The sequence below is a fragment of the Coffea arabica genome, chromosome 5e, assembly GCF_036785885.1.
Source record: "Coffea arabica cultivar ET-39 chromosome 5e, Coffea Arabica ET-39 HiFi, whole genome shotgun sequence".
Lineage (NCBI taxonomy): Eukaryota > Viridiplantae > Streptophyta > Magnoliopsida > Gentianales > Rubiaceae > Coffea > Coffea arabica.
Window position 1 is genome coordinate 43271529 of NC_092318.1, and position 22282 is coordinate 43293810.

Here is a 22282-nt window from a genome sequence, read left to right on the forward strand (position 1 = left end):
AACATTAATAATTCAATCATAATTCACGGCTGCGGTTCTCATTATTGTTTTCAGTTATAATACTCATAAAAACTTTTTCTTTTTTTTTTTTGAAAAAGATTTCATTAATATATTAATGCATCGTTTATACTTGAATATTAACTTTAAAATAATAAAATTTTTTAACGAATGCTTATTAAATACTCAGTAACACGATTAAATTATATTCATTTGCTAGATTAACACACACATTCATAATTATTACACTCCCACACTTTTTCGAATTAGCTACATTTTTTTCAGGAAGCTTGTGTTTGGATTGTATTTTTTAGGATTTTTTATAAAAAAATTAATGTAACGATTTGATGTATCCGAGAAAAAAAAATAATAAAAAAATATGATCACTGAAAATGACACAATTTTCCGATGGATAATGACTGTCCAAACAAGGCTAAAAAACAAACCATAAAACAAATATCCCCAAAGGCCAAAACCAAACCAAATTCTTCCAGATCAACTGTAGCCCACTTGACTATTGTTACCCACTCTCGCTCATTGGCCTATAAAAACACTTGATTCCATTATAATTGTTTTAGAACATAAACATAAAAACACTTGACATCGCAAAACGCATTACATTCCCTCCTCCCCTTTATTTTAGAACATAATAAACAAAAGAAAAGAAAAGAAAAGAAAAAAGAACCATTCAAAACGAAGTAGTATATAAAAGCAAAAGCCCGGAAACAACCGAGTCCAATCCAATCCGGCCCGCATGTGACGCGCCGAAGGAAGCTGCAGAGCGTTCTTTTTCTCTGTCTTCTCCTCTTTCTTCCCATACCCATTTTCCCTTCCCATTTTCGTCATTCCTTCTAGAACAAAAAACCTCCGGCCACACAACCCTAGGCCAAGAAAACGTCACACGCCCACCACACGCCAATCCCAACCACAAAAAACCCATCAGAAATCCCATCCTCGCCATTATATTGTTTTCATGCAATAAAACCCATATCTCGTCCTTCGTCAGATCATGTATAAAACCATAACATCCTCCCAGCTGCTAAAAAAAGCAGCATCATCGACAAATTCGTCCAGAAATTTTACGTCTTCTTCCCGGCTTCCACGGACGACGGCAGCGGGTTCTATTGTAGAAGGAGCTGCGACGCGAGTCAATAGTGCTAAGAGTTTTAACGGGAATAGTGTTAATAATCCGAGGTTCTTGAGCTATTCGTCGGCTTTGAGGTCTGTCAGGTCCTCCGTGCCGCGGTGGAGCCACGGTGTTGATTGGAAGTCGCCGTCGAGCCTGTGTTCTCAGATCAGGACTACTTCTCCCGCCTGCAACGGCTTTTACAGAAAGATCGCTACCATGGGTAATACTGTCATTTCACGTCTTCGTCAATTCTTCTCTTGCCTCTACGTATAAAATTCTTCGTAAAGCTTTAATATGTAGATAAACAATGACGGGTAATTTCGTCATTTCATCTCTTCTTTATTCGTGTTTGGAATACAAATTTAAGGGGTGAAATTGTGATATCAATATGGGAAGACGGCTTCTGTGGGTAACTTTGTCATTTCACCTGTTGCTTACCTTTCTTATTAATAATATTGTAAGGCCTTGTTTGGATTACTTTTTTCCGGCATAAAAATTTGCACTTTATTTCAATAAATACACAAAGACTCCTAAAAACAGTAATCCAAACGGGCGATGTCAAAGATCAATAATTTGTATAGGAAGATGACTGCCAGTGGGTGAATTTGTCATTTTACCTTTCTGGGTTCATGTTGTTGGAATATCACAAGGTAGTTTATGTGATGGAGAAATGATATAAGTTGACTTTTTTGGTTTCGATTGTTTGAAGAGAGATGCTCGATGTTGACTGGAGATATTTTTTCTTGGCTTTATAAATTTAATTTTGAGTATTTATATTCTCTGCTATAAAATTTCTTTATACTGGAAAATATTTTTCTGAAAATTAAGGATTTTTTTCTTATTTATATTGCACAATTATTGGAAATTGAAATCTCATTTTCCACGGTCACGCCTTCGAGGAGAAAATATGACAGAATGATTACTTTTGGATGCAGCTTCTGAGAATCCTTTCAAGGGAACTTTGACCAGCCTTCCCAAGCCAGGAGGTGGTGAATTTGGAAAGTTCTATAGCCTACCTGCTCTAAATGATCCAAGAATTGGTAAAAATTGCTAAACCCAACTCCAAGAAATGCATAATTAAGAAAGTTTGCTCCAGTGTTTTGCTTTGATTTTTCATTTTATTTATTACTAATTTAAGATTGCTTTTATGGGGTTTTCTTGGTTAAGTTTTGTTATTGTCAAATGGTATTTAGATATTATTGTCACAAATAATGTGAAGGCTAAAGATGAACCCCAAAAAACAGGTCATAGGCTATATTTACAGAGGTCAGGAAAGCACTCTCCAAAAAGAGCAGTGGGTCCTGACTGACTTGATAATCAAGTGCTCAACTATTGGAACTTCAATCACTCATTGGGACTTCTCATGCAAAGTTTTTTTATTCTGGCTTTTTCCCAATCTGTACTTGTTTCTTATAAACTGGGGACACTTTTATGCTATCTCTTCATATTTTCATGGTACGGGAATGGTTAAGTAATTTCACTTTGATTTTAATTTTAGAAAAGCTTCTAATGAATTTTGAATACATGACGGATTTCACTTTTAAATTCCTGGTTTCCTCTTAGGTAACATATTTTTCTTTGCTTGAATTTTTATCACAAGTATTTGGTAAAATCATGAATCTAGTATACTTCTATTGGAATTTTCATTAAAGTAAATTTTCTTTAAATATGATTGTTAGATGTTAGAGAATTATTGGTCAAAGAGCCTGTTTTCTATAATATACCAACTTGTCATCTTGTAGTTATTGGAGTATTTCCTGTTTTTCATACACAATATGCATAATGTGCCTCTAAAGCTGTAGAATTGGGAGCTTTGCCTAACAATGGCTCTTTCACATTTGAGCATACAAATATATATCTGCATTTAGAGTTGTTAGGTAAGTCAGGGTGTTAGTTGAACTATTCGATTTATTTTCTTACCGTAAATTTGGCTTCTTGTGTTTGCAAATCAGATAAGCTGCCATACTCCATCAGAATTCTTCTTGAATCAGCAATCCGTAACTGTGATGGATTTCAAGTCAAAAAAGAAGATGTTGAGAAGATCATTGATTGGGAAAATACATCTCCAAAGCAAGTTGAGATTCCCTTTAAGCCTGCTCGTGTACTTTTGCAGGTGAACGTCATAAATTCTCCCCAAATGTGCTACAATTTCCTCTTAGAATTTTATTTGAAATTATTTGTTTGCTTTCCAGGATTTCACTGGCGTCCCAGCGGTGGTTGACCTAGCTTGCATGCGCGATGCCATGGACAAGCTTGGCAGTGATCCCAACAAGATCAATCCATTGGTATTATATGTGCTTAGTCATCATATTTTTCTCTCCTTTCATGTATTTTTTTAATGTAACTGTGTAGACTATTAACTTTTTTTTTTGTCGCTTTATGCTGGTTAGTGAAATTTTCAGTCATATATTAAAGTAAGCTGATGTTGTGTTACACTTTATGAACTCTGATGACATCTCTATAGAACTTAGTTTCTAAAGTTTGGCGGTATTTATGTCGAAGTTGTCATTTTGTCTATGGCCTATGCGTCTTAGGACTTCTAAGGAATACGGATGCAGTAATTGCATCTGAATAACACTATGGGGAAGGAGTTATCTGTGAGAATTTAGAAAATTCTAGGATCTATCCATCTACTTAATAGCTGTGATGTATGCTTGAATTTATGCTATTGGTTTTACTGTGTTTAGGATTAGGTTTGTGCTTGGACCTCCTCTCTACTGTTTATCTATCTCTTTTGGTCACAATGAAAGGTTCTTTAAGATTTAAACTACCCTGCACATTTTCACATTTTAAACAATATGCTGGAAAGTTGTCCAATACTTTATCCATTGTCTGGTTATCATCTGTTCCTAAGTCCCTTACAGGAAGATCCTTGTTCTGGTGTAGGTTCCTGTAGATCTAGTGATAGATCATTCAGTTCAAGTTGATGTTACTAGGTCAGAGAATGCTGTCCAGGAAAATATGGAAAAGGAATTCCAGAGAAACAAGGAGAGATTTGCTTTCCTTAAGTGGGGATCAAAAGCTTTCCGAAACATGCTTGTTGTGCCACCTGGATCTGGTATTGTCCATCAGGTATGGGAGATTAAATTAAAGTTACTCCTACGCATAAGAGTTGTAAGGATCTTGGTTTCATGGATAAAAAGAATTGTGTGCCATTTGAAACTCCTTTTTCATTTTAATCACAGATGTATCATTCTTAAGTTTATTTGGAAAGTTTTGCCTTTGCTCCCCTTTCCTTCCTTTTTTGAAGCAAGCTTGCAAACAATGACAACTGACTTTCTTGGCTATTGGATTAGGTTAATCTGGAATATCTTGGGCGTGTTGTTTTCAACACTGATGGCACACTTTATCCGGATAGTGTAGTTGGAACAGATTCCCACACCACGATGATTGATGGGCTTGGAGTTGCTGGTTGGGGAGTTGGAGGTATTGAGGCAGAGGCTGCAATGCTTGGACAGGTGCTAAAAAGATGGAATACTGGGAAACTTCTTGTTGTCTGTTTTCTGAAATTTTTGCAATGATTTTCATCTAATTCGCTAAAATAAACGCCACAGGAAATATTTGATTTGAAAAAAATTGTCTGTGTTTTACCCCTCTATTATTCGTCTTCTGCTGATGAAGCTTTATGCAAATTGTGATCTTTGTATGAATGAAATTGCTGTCTGAATTGGGTTCTCTTTCTAGAGAAATGGTAGTTTAAATTAACTTGTAGATCTGAGTTTATTCAAATAACACTCATAAAAGCCAACTAAGGATTCTGATAAGGCTGCTTAAGTATTGCCTGCCTCTCAATTTGCTTTTTTAATTGATATTGTCTGCTAGGATGTGGTTTGGTTACTATTTTTCACTTATAACTGGTGGTTAGTAGACAATCTACTTAATACCTTAATAAAGTTGAATTCTAGTACATGGTATTTGCTTGCTGTTTCTTTCTGAATTACCTTTTTTTTGAAGTTTTCTCAATATTGGTGGGTTTGTTTGGATTCATTGTTTTTGAGTCTGTTTTTGAAAAACTGTTTTTCACATTCCAAATGCTACAGTAATGTGTATTTCAAAAACAACTCCAAAAACACTATATCCAAACAATATATCAAAAACAACTCCAAATACATATTTAATATGTTTATTTCAATTTGTATATTTCAATTATGTATAGGATATATATATTATATTAATTTATATTTTATTTTATATAAAATATTTTTTTATATTTCTATAATATATTTATACAAATATTATGTATTATATAAATTATATATAATATAAATATGTATTATACAAATTTATGAATTTTAAATATTAAAAATTATATATTTAATATACACATAATATATATGTTTATGTATATTTATAATATACATTTATATTATGTATTATATATAATATTATGCATTTATACATTTATATTAATATACATAATATTAATTATACATTTATACATGATATTAATACCTTTATACATTTATATTTATTATATTAATACACCTATACATAATATTAATATATATATTTATAATATATTAATTTATACATTTATAATTTATACACATTTATAATAACATACATTTATACATTTATAAATACATTTATATTATGTATTATATATAATATAAATGCATTTATAAATACATAAATGCATTTATTTATAAATATATATAAATGTATTATAAATACATAAATGTATATAAATATATAAATATAAAAATTATAATTTATAATTTATAATTTATACATTTAAATAATATTCACTTATAATTTATATATTTATAATAATATACATTTATATATTTATTTATAAATATATATAAATATTTATTTATAAATATATATAAATATTTATTTATAAATATATGTAAATATTCATTTATAAATATATATAAATATTGATTTATAAATATATGTAAATATTTATTTATAAATATATGTAAATATTGATTTATAAATATATATAAATATTTATTTATAAATATATGTAAATATTCATTTATAAATATATGTAAATATTGATTAATAAATATATGTAAATATTTATTTATAAATATATGTAAATATTCATTTATAAATATATGTAAATATTCATTTATAAATATATGTAAATATTTATTTATAAATGTATATAAATATTTATTTATAAATGTATATAAATATTTATTTATAAATATATATAAATATTCATTTATAAATATATATATAAATATTTATTTATAAATATATATAAATATTCATTTATAAATATTTATAAAGGTATTTACAAATATATATAAATATATTTATAAATAAATATAAAATTTATAATTTATACATTTATACATTTATAAAATATTCATTTACACATTTATAAAAATATTTATATTATGTATTATATATAATATAATACATTTATAATACATTTACATATATTTATATAAATATATAAATATATTTATCTATAAATATTTATAAATGCATAAATGTATATAAATATAAAAATATATAAATTATAAATTATAATTTATACATTTATATGATATTCATTTATAATTTATATATTTATAAATGTATTTATATTATTTATTATATATAATATAATACATTTATATTTATTTATAAATATATAAATTTATTTATTTATAAATATTTATAAATGTATTATAAATGCATAAATGTATATAAATATAATAATATAAAAATTGGAAATTATAATTTATACATTTATACATTTATATGATATTCATTTATAATTTATACATTTATAATTTATATATTTTTATATAAATATATAAATATATTTATTTATAAATATTTATAAATGTATTATAAATGCATAAATATTTATTGTTATAAAAATATAAAAATTATAAATTATAAAAACACTTGAAAATATGTTTTAAAAATACATCTAAAAATAATCCATAAAACATCTACAGTAAAAGTTTTTCATATAGTTTTTGAAAAACAACGCCAAAAATAACTAATCCAAACGGACTTGTATTTGAAAAACGAAATGCTACAGTGCTGTTTTTGAAAAACAACCCCAAAAACAGCTAATCCAAACGGACCCGGTGTTTTTCATTATAGTAACAGATTGAAAAAGTAAAAATGATGTTTCATTAGCGTCGCTGTGCTCTTTTATTGTTAATGTTCCTTCTCTAAATGTGCAAAACTCTTGATGGCACAAATTCAATTATTGGACAAAATTATTTGCATGCTTTTGACTGATGCTGCAAACAAGCTTGTGAAAATTTGGTGTTTTGAGGTCCTACATTTTTGTTTTAATTATCTTTCCTCATTGACAGCCTTTAAGCATGGTGTTACCTGGAGTTGTTGGGTTCAAGTTGTCTGGAAAATTGCGCAATGGTGTCACAGCTACTGACTTGGTTTTAACTGTCACACAAATGCTCAGGAAACATGGTGTTGTGGGCAAATTTGTGGAATTTTATGGTAACTACGCTGAGTCTAGAGAATGATATTTTGATTCGTGTGATATATTTGGGTAAAGATGAAGATGTTGATTAGTTCTTGTGTTTAGGTGCTGGTGTTGGTGAAATATCATTGGCTGATAGGGCCACCATTGCTAACATGTCTCCTGAATATGGCGCAACAATGGGGTTCTTCCCTGTAGATCGTGTCACTTTGCAATATCTTAAATTAACTGGGAGAAGCGATGAAACTGTAAGTTATTGTTTGTAGAATCAAAATATCAGTGTAAGTAGTTGGTTCATACCTATAAACCGTTGTTGAAACTTCTAACTTTGATGTGTAGGTGGCAATGATAGAAGGATATCTTCGTGCCAATAATATGTTTGTTGACTATAAAGAGGTAGGGCTTTGGTTTACTTTGGATATGCTATTTCCTTTTGGTCTTGAATTTTTGCCTAATGAATTCGTTATACTTCATTTCAGCCTCAACAAGAAAGAGCATACTCATCATACTTAAGCTTAGACCTTGCGGATGTTGAACCATGTATTTCAGGGCCAAAAAGGTTTGCTATTCGTCTTTTCTTTTTTTAAAATCCAAAACCTAAACATCTAGTTTCTTTCTTTTCCCTAGCACTTAGTTATGAGTTGTATATTTTTGGTAGACCTCATGACCGGGTACCTCTGAAAGATATGAAGGCTGATTGGCATGCTTGCCTTGATAACAAAGTGGGGTTTAAGGTGAGGTTTGTTGAGTATGTTATTGTTTCCTGATTAATTTGTTTTCTGATTGTTCCAAGATCATTTCATTTTATTCGTATGGTTACAGCTATTAAATCATGTTGACTTCACGATAAAGTGGGTGTTAAGTGCGCGATAAAACCTTGACATTGTTACTATATCCTGCCAATCTGCTCTCAATGCAGGGCTTTGCTATACCCAAGGAGGAGCAAGGAAAAGCAGCAAAATTTTCATTCCATGGAGAGCCAGCTGAGCTGACACATGGCAGTGTTGTGATTGCTGCCATCACAAGCTGCACTAATACATCAAACCCCAGCGTTATGCTTGGTGCTGGTCTTGTTGCCAAAAAGGCTAGTGAGTTGGGTCTGCAGGTTTGTTCTTATCTATTGCCTTGTACAAATTTAGTGTCTTCAATTATTTGTTCTTGTTAAGCATTTGACAAGAATATGCCAGGTCAAACCATGGGTAAAAACAAGTCTTGCTCCAGGCTCTGGAGTTGTCACAAAATACTTACTTCAGAGGTATCTTTCAGAATTTCTTAATAAATGAAAATTTTTTACTAATATACAGTAGAATGTAAGGATTTGTTCGTTTGGTGTAGTGGGCTGCAAAAATATTTAAATCAGCAAGGCTTCCACATTGTTGGATATGGTTGCACAACATGCATTGGAAACTCTGGAGAGTTGGATGATACAGTTGCTTCTGCAATATCAGAAAATGGTACATGATCCATTTATTTTATTAGTCTCAGCCTAGTTAAGATATCTTCGTTGCAGTTCTATGTAAACTACTTGATGATGAAGTATTATCTGTAACTACTTTCAATTCAATATTTTCATCCTGCAGACATTGTTGCTGCTGCTGTCCTTTCTGGCAACCGAAATTTTGAGGGGCGTGTTCATGCTTTGACAAGGGCAAACTACCTTGCTTCACCTCCTCTAGTTGTTGCCTATGCCCTCGCTGGAACTGTAAGTAACTATCTTCCTTTGGTATGGATTGCTGAAAATATATTGACAATAGAATTTTCAGTGTTATAAGAAGTGGTAAATTCTACTTGAAGCAGGAACAATCCCGTTCTAGATGTATATATGTACTTAAAATGATAAAAGAAAAATTGCATCAGCTGTCAATCAAGAGGCTAAATGGTGGAATGTAGTAGCAGAAAATGTGTTTCATATAAATCGTACTAGACATGAACATGTGTTCATGGAGAGTTTTGAGTCTTTGAGATGGTTGGGAATGTTTGTGGTATGAGTGTTCCCTCCTTGAGATGGTTGGGAATATTCTGTGGTATGACAGTTTGGTCTTTGTTTCTAAATATTAACTGCTCAAACAAGCAAAAGCACAATTAAGCACTGTGAGAGTCTTCTTATTTTGCATTTTAAATTGCTTAAACTGCTGAACATGGGAACATTTGCCAAGTAAAGAAGACATCTGATGGAAGAACATGATATTACAAAATAATATATCATTTATGTGCTTCTCACTGTGAAATTGGGAAGCTAACCAAGAAGATCTAATTTCTACCAAGATCTTTTCGCCGCTCTCCGATTTAGAAGAATGACGGGCCTTATTGTTTATGAGAGGCTAAATACGCTGTTCTTTACATATATCTTCTCTCATAATTTTGTACTGTTTTTCAGCCATATGGCCTGTGGTGGTTTATGGGATTCATCGAAATTTGTTTTGCAGGTTGACATTGATTTTGATAAAGAGCCAATTGGAGTGGGGAAGGATGGTAAGGATGTATATTTCAGGGATATTTGGCCTTCCACTGAAGAAATTGCCGAGGTAGACTATGGTTAGAGTTCTTATTGGTAACCAGAGCTTTTAAACATGAATGCAAGTTAATTTGGATGAATTTTTCAGGCTGTTCAATCTAGCGTTTTACCTGAAATGTTCAAGAGTACCTATGAGGCTATCACAGAGGGTAACCCCATGTGGAATCAATTATCAGTCCCAACTTCCAAAATGTACTCTTGGGACACAAAATCTACCTACATTCACGAGCCTCCATACTTCAAGAATATAACCATGGATCCTCCTGGATCCCATGGAGTGAAGGATGCATATTGTTTGTTGAACTTTGGCGACAGCATTACCACAGATCACATTTCACCAGCTGGAAGCATTCACAAGGATAGTCCAGCTGCCAAGTTTCTGCTTGAGCGTGGTGTAGAACGCAAGGACTTCAACTCTTATGGAAGCCGTCGTGGTAACGATGAGATTATGGCCAGGGGGACTTTTGCTAATATCCGCCTTGTAAACAAGCTTTGCAGTAAAGATGGCCCAAAAACAATACACATTCCCACTGGAGAGAAGTTATATGTATTTGATGCTGCAATGGTGATTCCTTTAACTCTTTTCATGGTTTTACACCTCACTTGTGTGTGGAGATACAAATTGATAGAATCTCACTGTTTAGTCCAATTGACTTGAATTACTTGAGTTTCAATAAATTCTGCAAGGCTTTGTTCATTTCTGATATTTTGTTGCCAATTTCAGAGGTACAAGGCTGATGGTCACGACACAATTATTTTGGCTGGGGCAGAGTATGGAAGTGGAAGCTCACGGGATTGGGCTGCCAAAGGTCCGATGTTACAGGTAACATTTTCTATTGCTCTACTGTTCCTCCTTTTCTTCAATGGTTGTTCTCCAATCTGCTGGGCGTGCTTATGCTGCATTTTACTGCCATAGGGAGTGAAAGCTGTAATTGCAAAGAGCTTTGAAAGGATTCACCGCAGTAATTTGGTTGGAATGGGTATTATTCCTCTATGCTTCAAAGCTGGTGAAGATGCAGATACACTTGGATTGACAGGTCATGAACGTTATACCATTGACCTTCCCAGCAAAATTGACGAGATCCGTCCTGGCCAAGATGTCACTGTCACGACTGACACTGGAAAGTCATTCACTTGCACAGCCCGCTTTGACACTGAGGTAACTTATCTCTGGCAATTCAAGCACACCTGGTTTATTTATGAGACATGTTTTGTGACCTTCAATTCTCGGATATGCATACTTCATTTGGCAATTCTTTTAGTTATTGAGAGATAATGAAACTAAGATTGAATAACCAAAAACCAGGATATAAGATGGCTTGCATATGTAAAACCCACTAGTTTGTCTAAAATAGCTATGCCTACCAGAAATATCGGTCAATGTTTATGTTTGTTTTGGCATGTCAGATGTATTCTGGACTAATTTTTTCTTCATGCGCTTAGAATCTCTTCATTTCAAAGTTGTTAACTTGAGGAAACTTTGCTAGTTCCAAAGCATCAACCATTTGCTCTGGCTAACATGCACCTTTTAGTTCTTTACCTTACAAATCATTTGTCTAGTAAAATTGCTTCAACAACTATTGGAATGGGTTTAAAGTGGAATTTTTCTCTTCTAAATAGAACTGGTTACTTTACAACTGCCGGGCGTTCAGGCAAAATTGCTTGATGAATGTTTTAACGGCGGCTCGTTTTTGTTCTCCTTCAGCTGTGTATGCTGGGAAGAAAACTAATTACTCAGAACGAAGTTAAAAAGATTGAAAGTTTTTCTAAAGTTATGATTAGCCAAAAGATTTGCTTCAAAAGATCCATGTTGGGGTCTGTTTTACTGAAGCACTAGCATATTATAAATAGACAATTTAGTTTCTGTTCAGCAAAATCACCTTGTTTTTTCACCTCATCCAAGTTCTTGGTGTCTAGATTATCGTACTTATATAGCTACATTTTTTTTAACCCTTTTGTTGCTATGTAGGTGGAGTTGGCTTATTTCAACCATGGAGGCATACTTCCATATGTTGTACGTCAATTGACTAAGCAATGAGAGAAGAGAATAAAGTTACAAGTCTATGTTCCCTTAATTGGGAAGGGAATACTTTTGGCTCTATCAATGGCAGCAAAACTTTCATAACAAACCATGAAATGAGTTTTATGTAATAATTTTTTGCCCCCCGGCATTTAAGCTTTTAGCTGCCATGTCTCGGTGGGATCTGTTTCTTTATAGTATTGAGGCCACTCGAGTGGGGTGCACCCACAAATGTCTTATGTAAGTGTAAAAACATTTGGCTGAGGAGATTGTATCCATATGGATATGGCTGGGAATAATATTTTCCTAATTTGACATCCTAATGTTTTCTTCCTGGATTCTTCTCTGTTCGTGTAGTTGCCCCCCCATTTTCATATTTGGTTTGCACAAGCGCAAGTTTGCATGGACAGTTGTAGTAAACATTCACATGGATCTTATAGTTCGCTGGCATTTTTGTACCATTGTGCTGCATTTTTTAGGAATTAAGTCAAGAAGAAATCAGAACATTACCTTATTTTCACCTTAAAGTTGAGTTCAGGTGAAATGGGATTTGCACAAGTTTGTGTTCATCCTATGCACTTAGGGTCTGTTTGGTTGGAAGTAAAATGTTTTCCTTGGGAAAATATTTTCCGTGGAAGTAATTTTCCATGAAAATCATTTCCCTTTCATCATTTTCAGGTGTTTGGTTAGCTTATTGAAAATATTTTCTTACTTCATTTTTCTGGTGTTTGTTTAACTTTTGAAATATTTTCACTTTTATCTCTATCTTTACTTTCTACACATTATAACTACATACTTCTTCCCATGCAAAATAAGAAAATTTATCTCATTGTTTAACTTTAAAAAATCTTGGAGAAATGTATATATGAATAAAAAATATCTCCTTAAGCAATAAACAAATTGCTGGTCATTTAGTGTCAAATATCAATCACATGCAATGCTTATTGTGACATATATCTTGCACTCTCACTGCTGAAAGTTTCTCTAGAAAAGAATGTCCCTATTATACATAATCGAATGCTCCTTTTTACACTAAAAAAAAAAAAAACATACTATAAGATGTTTTCAGTAAGTTTGGAACATACTACAGGCGGGATGCATGCATTTCGGAAAACAACTTCAGTAAGTTTGGAACGGAAGTTGTTTTCCATAAGATGAGTGAAAATATTTTACATAGGAAAATGTTTTCAGTAACTTTTGTGTAACCAAACACGGGAAATTAGGAAAATATTTTCCTGGAAAACATTTTCACCCGAAACAAACGGACCCTTAATAAAGTATCATTCATTCTAAGTTCGTTTGTTAAGCCCTGGTTCATTTCGCTTGTTAAAATCCATAATCACTTTCTGGTTTGATAACCCATGGTATACTAGAAGTGCTCCAAAATTGATAATCCATGTTGATTTGGTGGCCCAAGACCTTCTTTTTAATACACACACACACACACACACACACACACACACACATATTAAAAGCAGGCTAACGGAAATTTATGAAACTCATTTTAGAGTGGTAAAAAGGTTATTGGCTCTTGAAAAAATAAGCAAGCAGTAAATTCAGAATAAAAAATCACCACACGGCTCAGTGATTTAAAGTGTGCATAAATACTAAATAAGAATCTATTGGATTATTAAAAATATAACTGGAAAGCAATACCGGGCCTAAAACATGGTATGGAGGGTTTACATATGAATGCACATGATATGCGTGAATGGGATTTAAAAAATTGGGTAATTTTAGAAATCTCCCTGAGGTTTTTAATAATTTCATCTTGCTTTTCCCCTAACATACTGAATTGTTGAAAATGACCACCACTTTCTTGCTATTTTGCATGGAAGAAACTTATAATTTGAAAGAGAAAAAAAGGAAAAAAATTAGAAAAAAAATATTGGAATAGTTTTCATAACATCCCAAAATAGTTGCCAATTGGAAAAACTTATATTAGTGGACACTTTGAATTTTACTGAAAGTAGTTAATATAAAAGTGAATGCCATGATATACTCAGAGATGTGAGAGCCTTATATATATATATATGAAAAAAGCTGATAGCCTCCTATCTTTGCTCTTTAGGATTTCAACTTTTTAAAAATAGTGGATTGATAATGATGTTAGTGGATTTGTTTTCAAAATTATCCCAAAAATTCAAAATTAAAATTTGAATTTAGTATGAAATATAAATAAAGGTGGGGATAATATTGAAAAAATATATCAAAGTAACTTTTAACTTTAGTAAAATAACAAATATTTAGGGACATTTCAAAATAAAAGTATAACACTTTCAATGGGATTAAAAAAAAATATTTTTTTCAGCTTGTGGTTGACAGTTTATAGTAGTTGTAATAAAGGTAGATTTAGTGGTAGCCGTGAATATAAGAAGATGGTAATGTTGGTTGGTGGCTTTGGTAGTAGAGAGAAGAATGTAAGGGACTTTTTTTCTTTTTAACAAGAAATGTAATTCATGATTTTTATACGGAATTTGTGTTTTTTTTAAAAAGATTTTCTTACTCCAAACAGTAAATACAAGGGAGGTTAGTATAATTTTTAAAATTACAAGGATGCTAGGTGTAATTATTAGAAATCTCAAGGGAGGTGTCTAAAATTAACCCTTAAAAATTCAAAAAGGGCTAATTAGGTCCTAGATAGAACCGGGGAAAAAGATATTAAACAGTTTAAAGCTCACCTCAAATCCCTCAGTCAATTTGCCATTATCTATATTTTATAATGTAAATCTTCCCACTTTGATAACAACAAATCAATGTTTATGTTCTAATTATGTTAATAAAAGGTTTTGCAGGTTTATTAAGCATTTCAAGTTGATCCAATTGACAAAGAGTGACTTAAAATGCATAGGACGCTACTTATGTGAAGATGGCGTAGAGTTGTTACAAAATCAGAAAAATTGAACTGAAAATCTCAGTGTCTGCCGCCCGGAAAAGGTTTTTTCAGCCAACCATTTGGATAGCTGCATTATCTTCGGCCATCCAAAAAAGGTAACCAGCAAGCCAAGAAATCTTTGAATTGTTTTCACCAACCTTTCGGCCACCAATTCAAGTATCGACCGTCCGAAAGATCCTAAAACACAAGCATAATTTTGCTTTTTGGCCGCTGGTTTGGATACTTGCTTAACTCTCGGCCGTTTAACACCTTCAAAACTCAGTTCATCACCAGAGTTTTCAGAGGATTTTTCGGATGACTAGTTTCACTTATGATTAACCCAACCCCAAATGGTTAATTTTTATTTTTTTGGATTAAATGCAAGATCATTGGAGGGCATTTTGGACTGTTTTTGAAGCTCCTATAAAAGGTTTGAAGGTTGCACTTAATGAATAACTCTTTGCTTGCATTTTTTATATGTTAGCTAGAGTGATTTGAGTGACAAATATTTAGATTTGTAATATTTGTGAGGTTGTAAAAGTTAGTATTCATCAAAGAGAGTGCGATAAATATATTGTATCAATGTGAGGTTAACTTGTATGAAATGTAAAACCCTGACCAAGATTTTGAAGAGTAGGAGAAGACTTATAAGAAAAAATTGAACCACTATAAAATCTGTTTGAATCGCTTTCTTTTTCAGTTACTTATTGATCTCCCTAGTTGTGTTTTTTTTTTTTTTTTTTTTTTTTTTTTTTTTTTACTTTCTTCATCTTTACTTGATTTCTGCTATCTTCAAATGTGATCACTTAAGTTGACTTCGCTGGTTAAAAATTGGTTAAATTTGCTATTAATTATTGAGTTTTAGTTTAACCTAATTCATTCCCCACTTAGCTTGTCTATGGGACCTACATGTAATCATCAGTATATCTCTTTTGGATTTTAGCTCTCTGTTTTGTTTGTAGTGCCTTTTGTAGCTTTGGAGGTCCTAACTGGCTTTTTCGCCTCAACATTTCTATCCTTAATAATCAGGTCTCCTGAACGTTTTTGGTGAATCAAATGGTTAGAAGAATTAATTTCCCCTTGATGAGATCAATTTAAGGTGTTGAAGAAATTCAAGTCTAGATTTCTGCAGCTTTGAATGGTAGATCTTGTCTTTTTTCAGTTGACATCAATAAGTCCTGGACTAAATGATAAAAGACTTTTCGACTTGCAAAAATTTATAAGCCCTTTATAGATAGACTAAAATTAGCAATTGTCTTTTAGATACCGAACAATTAGTATGGTGAGTGCTTCTCTGAAAATGAAAATTCAAAGAATTAACTCTCAACATGGTTGGTCCATCATAAACTAGCTAAACAGTTCCCATTCTTAATATCAAATTAAAGAACAATACTCCTTAGAATAAAAGATCAAATAGAACAAAATATTAATTTCTGTTTGAACAAAACTACTGATAGTTAAAATTCATACTTTTATATAAAAGTAAGCTCCAAAATTCTCATCCAGAACATTCAAAAGAAGGAAGAGGAAGAGCAACTAGCCTTCATAGTACTAACAACTTAAAACATGTACTAGGAAGTGATTATCAGACTAGCTACTCTGTTGAAGTGGTATATGCTAACTTTTGTACAATAATGACAGAATCAGATGAGAGAAATATAGTGTTTCTGCCAATGTTGATGATGAGCAGTATGCATTACTGATCTTCAGGAATGCTTTCCAAGGCTGGCAGCCAATTCTCATTCCTGTCAGCATCAATTGATCCATCTGGAGAAACTCTTGTACTTCTTGATTTGACCATATTCAGCAACTGTTCAGCACACGAATGCTTCAATTCCCCATTCAAAATCTGACTCAACTCATTCTGTGTCAAAACAAGCCTAATCCTCACCACCCCACTTTTTGTTTCTTTACTATCTCCTCCTGCATTGTTAGCATCTTCTTCGCCAAGCCTGAATCTTACAGTCTTTTTCGTCCTATTTTCAACTGTTTTCACTGACTGGACATTGGCTGATCCGCCTGCTGAAGTCTTGTCCACTTTCTTTGCTTCTCTTGGTTGCTCAGTTTTCTGATCTTCTTCAGCTAGAATTGCTTTGCTAGTGATGCAATTTCCCATGTTGTAATAGAGTTGGACAAAGCAGAACTGTTATTCGATTTTTGAAAGAAACTGAAGGAGAGGGAGGGAGGCAAGAACTCTTGGATGATATATAAAGAGATCAAGAAAGAAGAAGCACATGAGTTTTCCGGTTATTTAGCCGAGTATTGAGCAGGAGAAAAAGAGAGATTATGCATGTATTTGCTGATGCAATGGAAGACCACAACCATCAAACTATATAATATGGTTTTGTATAGCAAAACAGTTGTGCAAAGATGGAAATGAATATTTAACTCATGGTCAATTAGTTGCTTTTGTTATCATCTTTATGATTACTGGCTGGTCAACCAAATGTATGAAGAGAGAAATGTGATTAGGTTTATTTATATACAGGAAAGATCCCAGTTTACAGTTTTCATATTTCAACTCTCAATTATGACACATTGAGTACTTCATTATTTTTTGTTCATTCTAATCTATTTTCTTCTTTTCTTTAACTTCTAATGTATTGTCTTGTATCTTAATTTTTTGTAAGAAAAAAACATAAGATTTTATTGTCATCTATGACTTGCATATTTAGCAACTTTTGTTATCTTCAAAAAGTAACTTAATTTCAATAGTATAAGGACTAAATGGTTCGATATTGGTAAGAAACTTGAATGAAACCAGATATCAATTTTGCCTACTTGAAAACCTTAGTCCCTAATGTAAAAAGAGCAAAAGGTACCCGAAAATAAAAATTATGTCCATGCATCTGGCAGTTGATCAATGGCATCTTAACTGCATATTTGGTAGAGGAATATGAACTAGATTTCGGTTATAAGCCAGTACGAATTTAGTTCAGCTTAAACACTACAAAAACAAACAAAGATTAAGTTGAGAATCTCACAAGCAGCCAGGCTTCGGTAGGAATGTTGCTTTATGATGCAATCGATTTTTTCTCCAAAGTTTTGGTTGATGGAGTTGGCCACTCTACTCCACCAAAGGATTCTCACTTTCAAGAGTATTCATCCCTTTTTTTTTTCGTAGTAGTTTTTTTTTTTTGTTTTTTTTTTTGTTTTTGGCATTTGAGCAGCTTGATCAACACGAGCTACATTCGATCACCGTATATAAGCAATTGGATATAATGTGCTGAAAGGAAGAATTTGAATTCGTGTAGGTTCTGGAGTTAATTGTCCAAAATAGGTTTAGTTCTTCATAAAGTTAGTCAAGAGAAAAAAAATAGTTTGTTTGGTCCTTAAATTTTGAAATTTTTTTTGGTGTAGAGACGTGGATCAACTTATTCAATTTTTAAGGAACCCTATTGGAAACGCCAAAATTTTGAAGATTCATATACCTTTTCAAAATAACAATAATACTAATAATAGTAAAATCCAAACGCCCAAATTAAATTTTCTCAACATATTAATTTGGAAATTGGATTTCAAATGAGCCCTTTGGTTTTGAACATCTACATCCTTCCCTTTTTAAGTAAGTTTGTTAGAAGACCTTCATTTCTTCTAAAAAGTACAGGCCATAAAATAATACGTGAAGAAAGACGATGGTTCATTGGGCTTGTTATCGGCAGATTATTTTATCTGATTATAAATTTTGATTTTAGATAATTAGTTTTCGTTACTTTCTCATTTGTTTCTGTATTCAGATTATAGATATTTTTAATGATCAAAAAGTTAAAATTCACAATCAGTCAAAGAGTATATTTTATTTATTCTTAATATTTTTTATAATTACTCTCCATAATTAGATTTTTTTGCAAATTTAAAGCAAATGAGGACAAGGCCATTGTCTTGAAGACAGTAGACATGGACATTAGCTTAATAACCATGAGGTTTAATCTCAAGCTCTCCCTTTTACGAAGGTTAGAATCCACTTTGAATCGAAAAAAAAAAAGAAGAAAGAAAGAGACTCTAGTTAGTTAAAAATCTTGTATTATGTAGTACCTATAAATGTCAAACGGACAAAAAAAATTTCACGGCACGCCTTGTCCTCACCTATTAACTTCCATATCTTAATTTTGTTGTAGTTACAACAAAAAGCGCAAGTGTTTGCTAGGAGAAATAAAAAAAAAATGAAAAAAATCAGTGACAAATATTGGATAGCTCGAGCTTAGGGCATCCAAGATCTTTAATCAAAACAACTGTCCTAGGAAATTTCGAATAAAACAATGATTTTCTCTCCCCAAAAAAAATCAAGGCGGTGCTTAATTTGTATTAGTTTCCCATCTAGAAGACCTTGAAGAAATCAATTCAATTCCAAGAACAAAACAACACGTATACAATTGGCCGCCGCCCAACGGGCACAGGCGGTGGCAGGGCCATTTCTTGCATGTGAGGGATTATAAAACTCAGGCAACAACTTTGAAATCATACAACGTATGAAGTTCCATAATTTGAGGGTTGTTAGAATATGTTGGCATTTGCCGCGTAAAACTGATTTTCTCCTTCTGCATCTTCACATGGGGTTTGGTACTAACGTCATTTTTCATAGTTTCTTAAGAAACCTTGGAAGTCTCTTGCATGTGAAGATGACTAATTAATTGTAGCCTATACTTTTCTACTTCTTAGCTTGTGAAAGTAAAACTTGATATAATCATTAATCAGCAAAGTCTTAAAGTGATATAATTTGTTGTACTGATAAAATCTTTGTTGTTGTCTTTTTTTTTTTTTTTTTTATGTGTAATTTAGGGTTTTGGACATGGTGTTAGACTCCGTCGTTGCAGCCAACATCTATGTCAAAAGAAAGACGTAATCTGCAATCATTGTAGATATTAAGGGAGATTATATGTATCAACATTATGCATGCTAAAACAAGAATTAATGTAGTATCAAAACTATACAGATATAAAACCATAATTTGGTGCGGTGTAAATCTTCTATGCTCGTAATTTTGCTTTTGTTTCATCTTTTCGTTTTGAATTTTGTCAAAATGAAGATTTAATTAACTTGGTCATAATTCCATGAAATCTTAACTTTTGGACTTTTAGTCATTTATTGGTATGGCGGTGGTTGTAATTCTTAGACTGAGCTTGATTTTGGGGATTAAAGTTTTCAGATTTCTAATTGAAGTTGCTATTAGTCATAATATCCTATTCAAGGCAGGCCTCCAGCGGGATTTCAACAACTTAGTGGACTAAGTATTATGTATCCTTATTTCCTAGTATATAACAAATTATCTTAGTGTTAGACACATAAAACAAGTTAGGGTTGGATTATACCTTTAATCCTCTAATTTTCGAGACATTTTTTCGACTTCAAGTATTTCGTACTCTTGCTACTTTATAATTTATTCGACATGGTGCAGCAACAATAATTTGGGAACTGAGAAGTACTGCTTAAATAGTTCTCATTATATAAGGAACTATCTAGGATCTATAATGATCCATGCCATATATGTTAAGATTGTTTTGTTTTCCTTCTTAAATCACTCATTACAATCTTGTTCTCTAATTTAAATTGGAGATAGTAAAAAGAGGAACAATAAAAAAGTTAAACAAAAAGTACACGGTTTTGGGGGATTTTTTTGGGGAGAAGGGGAGGGGGGAAGGAAAAATGAAAAAGTTGGTTTTAAATGTTTTTCTGGTTGTCATTACTTAGAATTAATTATCAGACAATCAATTTCATAATAAACAATTGATGCATTTCTTGACATACTATAATAGCAAAATAAAAGTGAGATAGGGCATCGATAAAATTAGTGATTGAAGATGAAGATTCTAAAATCCTATACCCTTGTTTGGAATTGTTTTCTTAAATTCGGTGCCTAGAAATTTAAATTCCAATTCATTTGAGGATGTGGATTTTCATAGAACCATGGAGTTTTCACTAAAGGAAATGATTAGGCAAACACAAACTTTAATTATTAAATTGTTGGTGCAATTAATTTTTTTATATTGTAAGGTAGAGACACAAGAAGACTGAAAATATGACCAATCATTTCTAATCTAATAATCTTTCACAATGTTTATCTACACTAGTGTTCAAGACACACACAAGAATGTGTGTATAACTAATAAAAGAAATTTGTGCCAAATTTTTTTGATAATTTTTTAAATCATTTTCACGAGATTTAGTTTTATGTTATAATAGTAAATATGTAGAAAATTCACCGAAATAAAATGTATAAACAAATAATTATTTAGTATAATCCATAACCATAATAGATAGTTGCTAATAAAAAATATGATTTATTAAATAAGTTGAAAAATAAAATAATAAGAAATACATATTAATTGGAAGACATTAATGTTATATTGGAAGTTGAAAGTGAGTAGTTTTTCAAGACAGCTTAAGAAGAACATAAGTAGTCTGTTCCTCCTAAAGGAGAGACAATCAATATCAAAGATGAGGGATCTTCTTGGAAGAGATTGGATGCTGTTCAAGCTAGAGCTTGCATGGAAATCTTCAAGGACAATGGCTCTTGTTGCACAAGTCTTGTACATTACTTCGTTCAACCAGCAATATTGTTCATTTGATTGTTCTCTTTGTCTGGGATCATATAAGATGACAGTTACATGGAAATACTTTAGTATTCTCATGAAATTCTTACTTGGTAGGATCAGGAATGGGTATAGTTACTTGGTAATACAAAAAAAAAAAAGTAACCAAAATATATAAATGGATTATAAATGGATAATTGATTTTTATATAATCCATTTAGATCCATCCATTTAGATCCATCCATTAAATGGATCTAAATGGATTGGATAAATTTCATCCATCATCCATTAAGTCAAAACCAATTATGAACCATTTATCCATATTGCCACCTCTAAGTGAAACCAAAAAGTTTGTATCAAACCCTCACTCTCCCTTTATATGCAATATAGACATAGTTTAAATAAATTAACAAAAACAATTTTTAAGTTAACTTTTCTTCCTTAATCTTTCCTCTGAAAAAAAAAACTTTCATCCTTAATTATTCAAGAGAACCTCCAAAGCTGTATAAGTGGGAAATGCGAGTGGGGGAAGATTTGGCACTCAACGCAAAATGGCATCTCATGGTGGGTAGATAGTCCTCCTACCACAAAACTCTCTTTGGGCCCTTGGGGCCGACCTATTTGTTTTATTATTTCACACATTCATAAAAGGTTCTGAAATCTAGCAAGTGGTCAAAACCTTACAAGCCCAAGTTTTATCATACTTGTGGATTGTGACTCCCAAGTTTTTTGCAGCTAGGCCAGCGAACTTAGTACGCTCCTTTAAGCAAAAGGGTTCCTGCTGTTTGACGGAACTCGAAAGTTGAAAGCTAA

At 32.1% G+C, this 22282-nt stretch overlaps 1 protein-coding gene across 1 annotated transcript; it reads left to right on the forward strand.

Moving 5' to 3' along the window:
* The first annotated feature begins 734 nt into the window (after positions 1-734).
* LOC140006583 (aconitate hydratase, cytoplasmic) lies at positions 735-12381 on the forward strand. The gene is made up of 20 exons (XM_072048713.1): positions 735-1346; positions 2062-2166; positions 3079-3239; positions 3319-3411; positions 4013-4198; positions 4423-4584; positions 7402-7546; positions 7635-7777; positions 7869-7925; positions 8009-8088; positions 8188-8263; positions 8449-8634; positions 8717-8784; positions 8865-8983; positions 9110-9231; positions 9956-10054; positions 10133-10609; positions 10769-10867; positions 10961-11203; positions 12014-12381. Exons 1-20 carry the CDS (start codon positions 1007-1009, stop codon positions 12080-12082), a joined length of 3030 nt encoding a protein of 1009 aa, XP_071904814.1. The 5' UTR covers positions 735-1006; the 3' UTR covers positions 12083-12381.
* The last annotated feature ends 9901 nt before the right edge of the window (positions 12382-22282 follow it).

What these genes read in the sequence shown, in the direction of transcription:
- LOC140006583 (XM_072048713.1), top strand. Translation starts at nt 1,007, where the DNA reads ATGTATAAAACCATAACATCCTCCCAGCTGCTAAAAAAAGCAGCATCA. An exon ending in CTGGGAGAAGCGATGAAACT is followed by an intron (nt 7,778 to 7,868) that starts GTAAGTTATTGT and finishes TTTGATGTGTAG; the next exon opens with GTGGCAATGATAGAAGGATA. An exon ending in CTAGTGAGTTGGGTCTGCAG is followed by an intron (nt 8,635 to 8,716) that starts GTTTGTTCTTAT and finishes AGAATATGCCAG; the next exon opens with GTCAAACCATGGGTAAAAAC.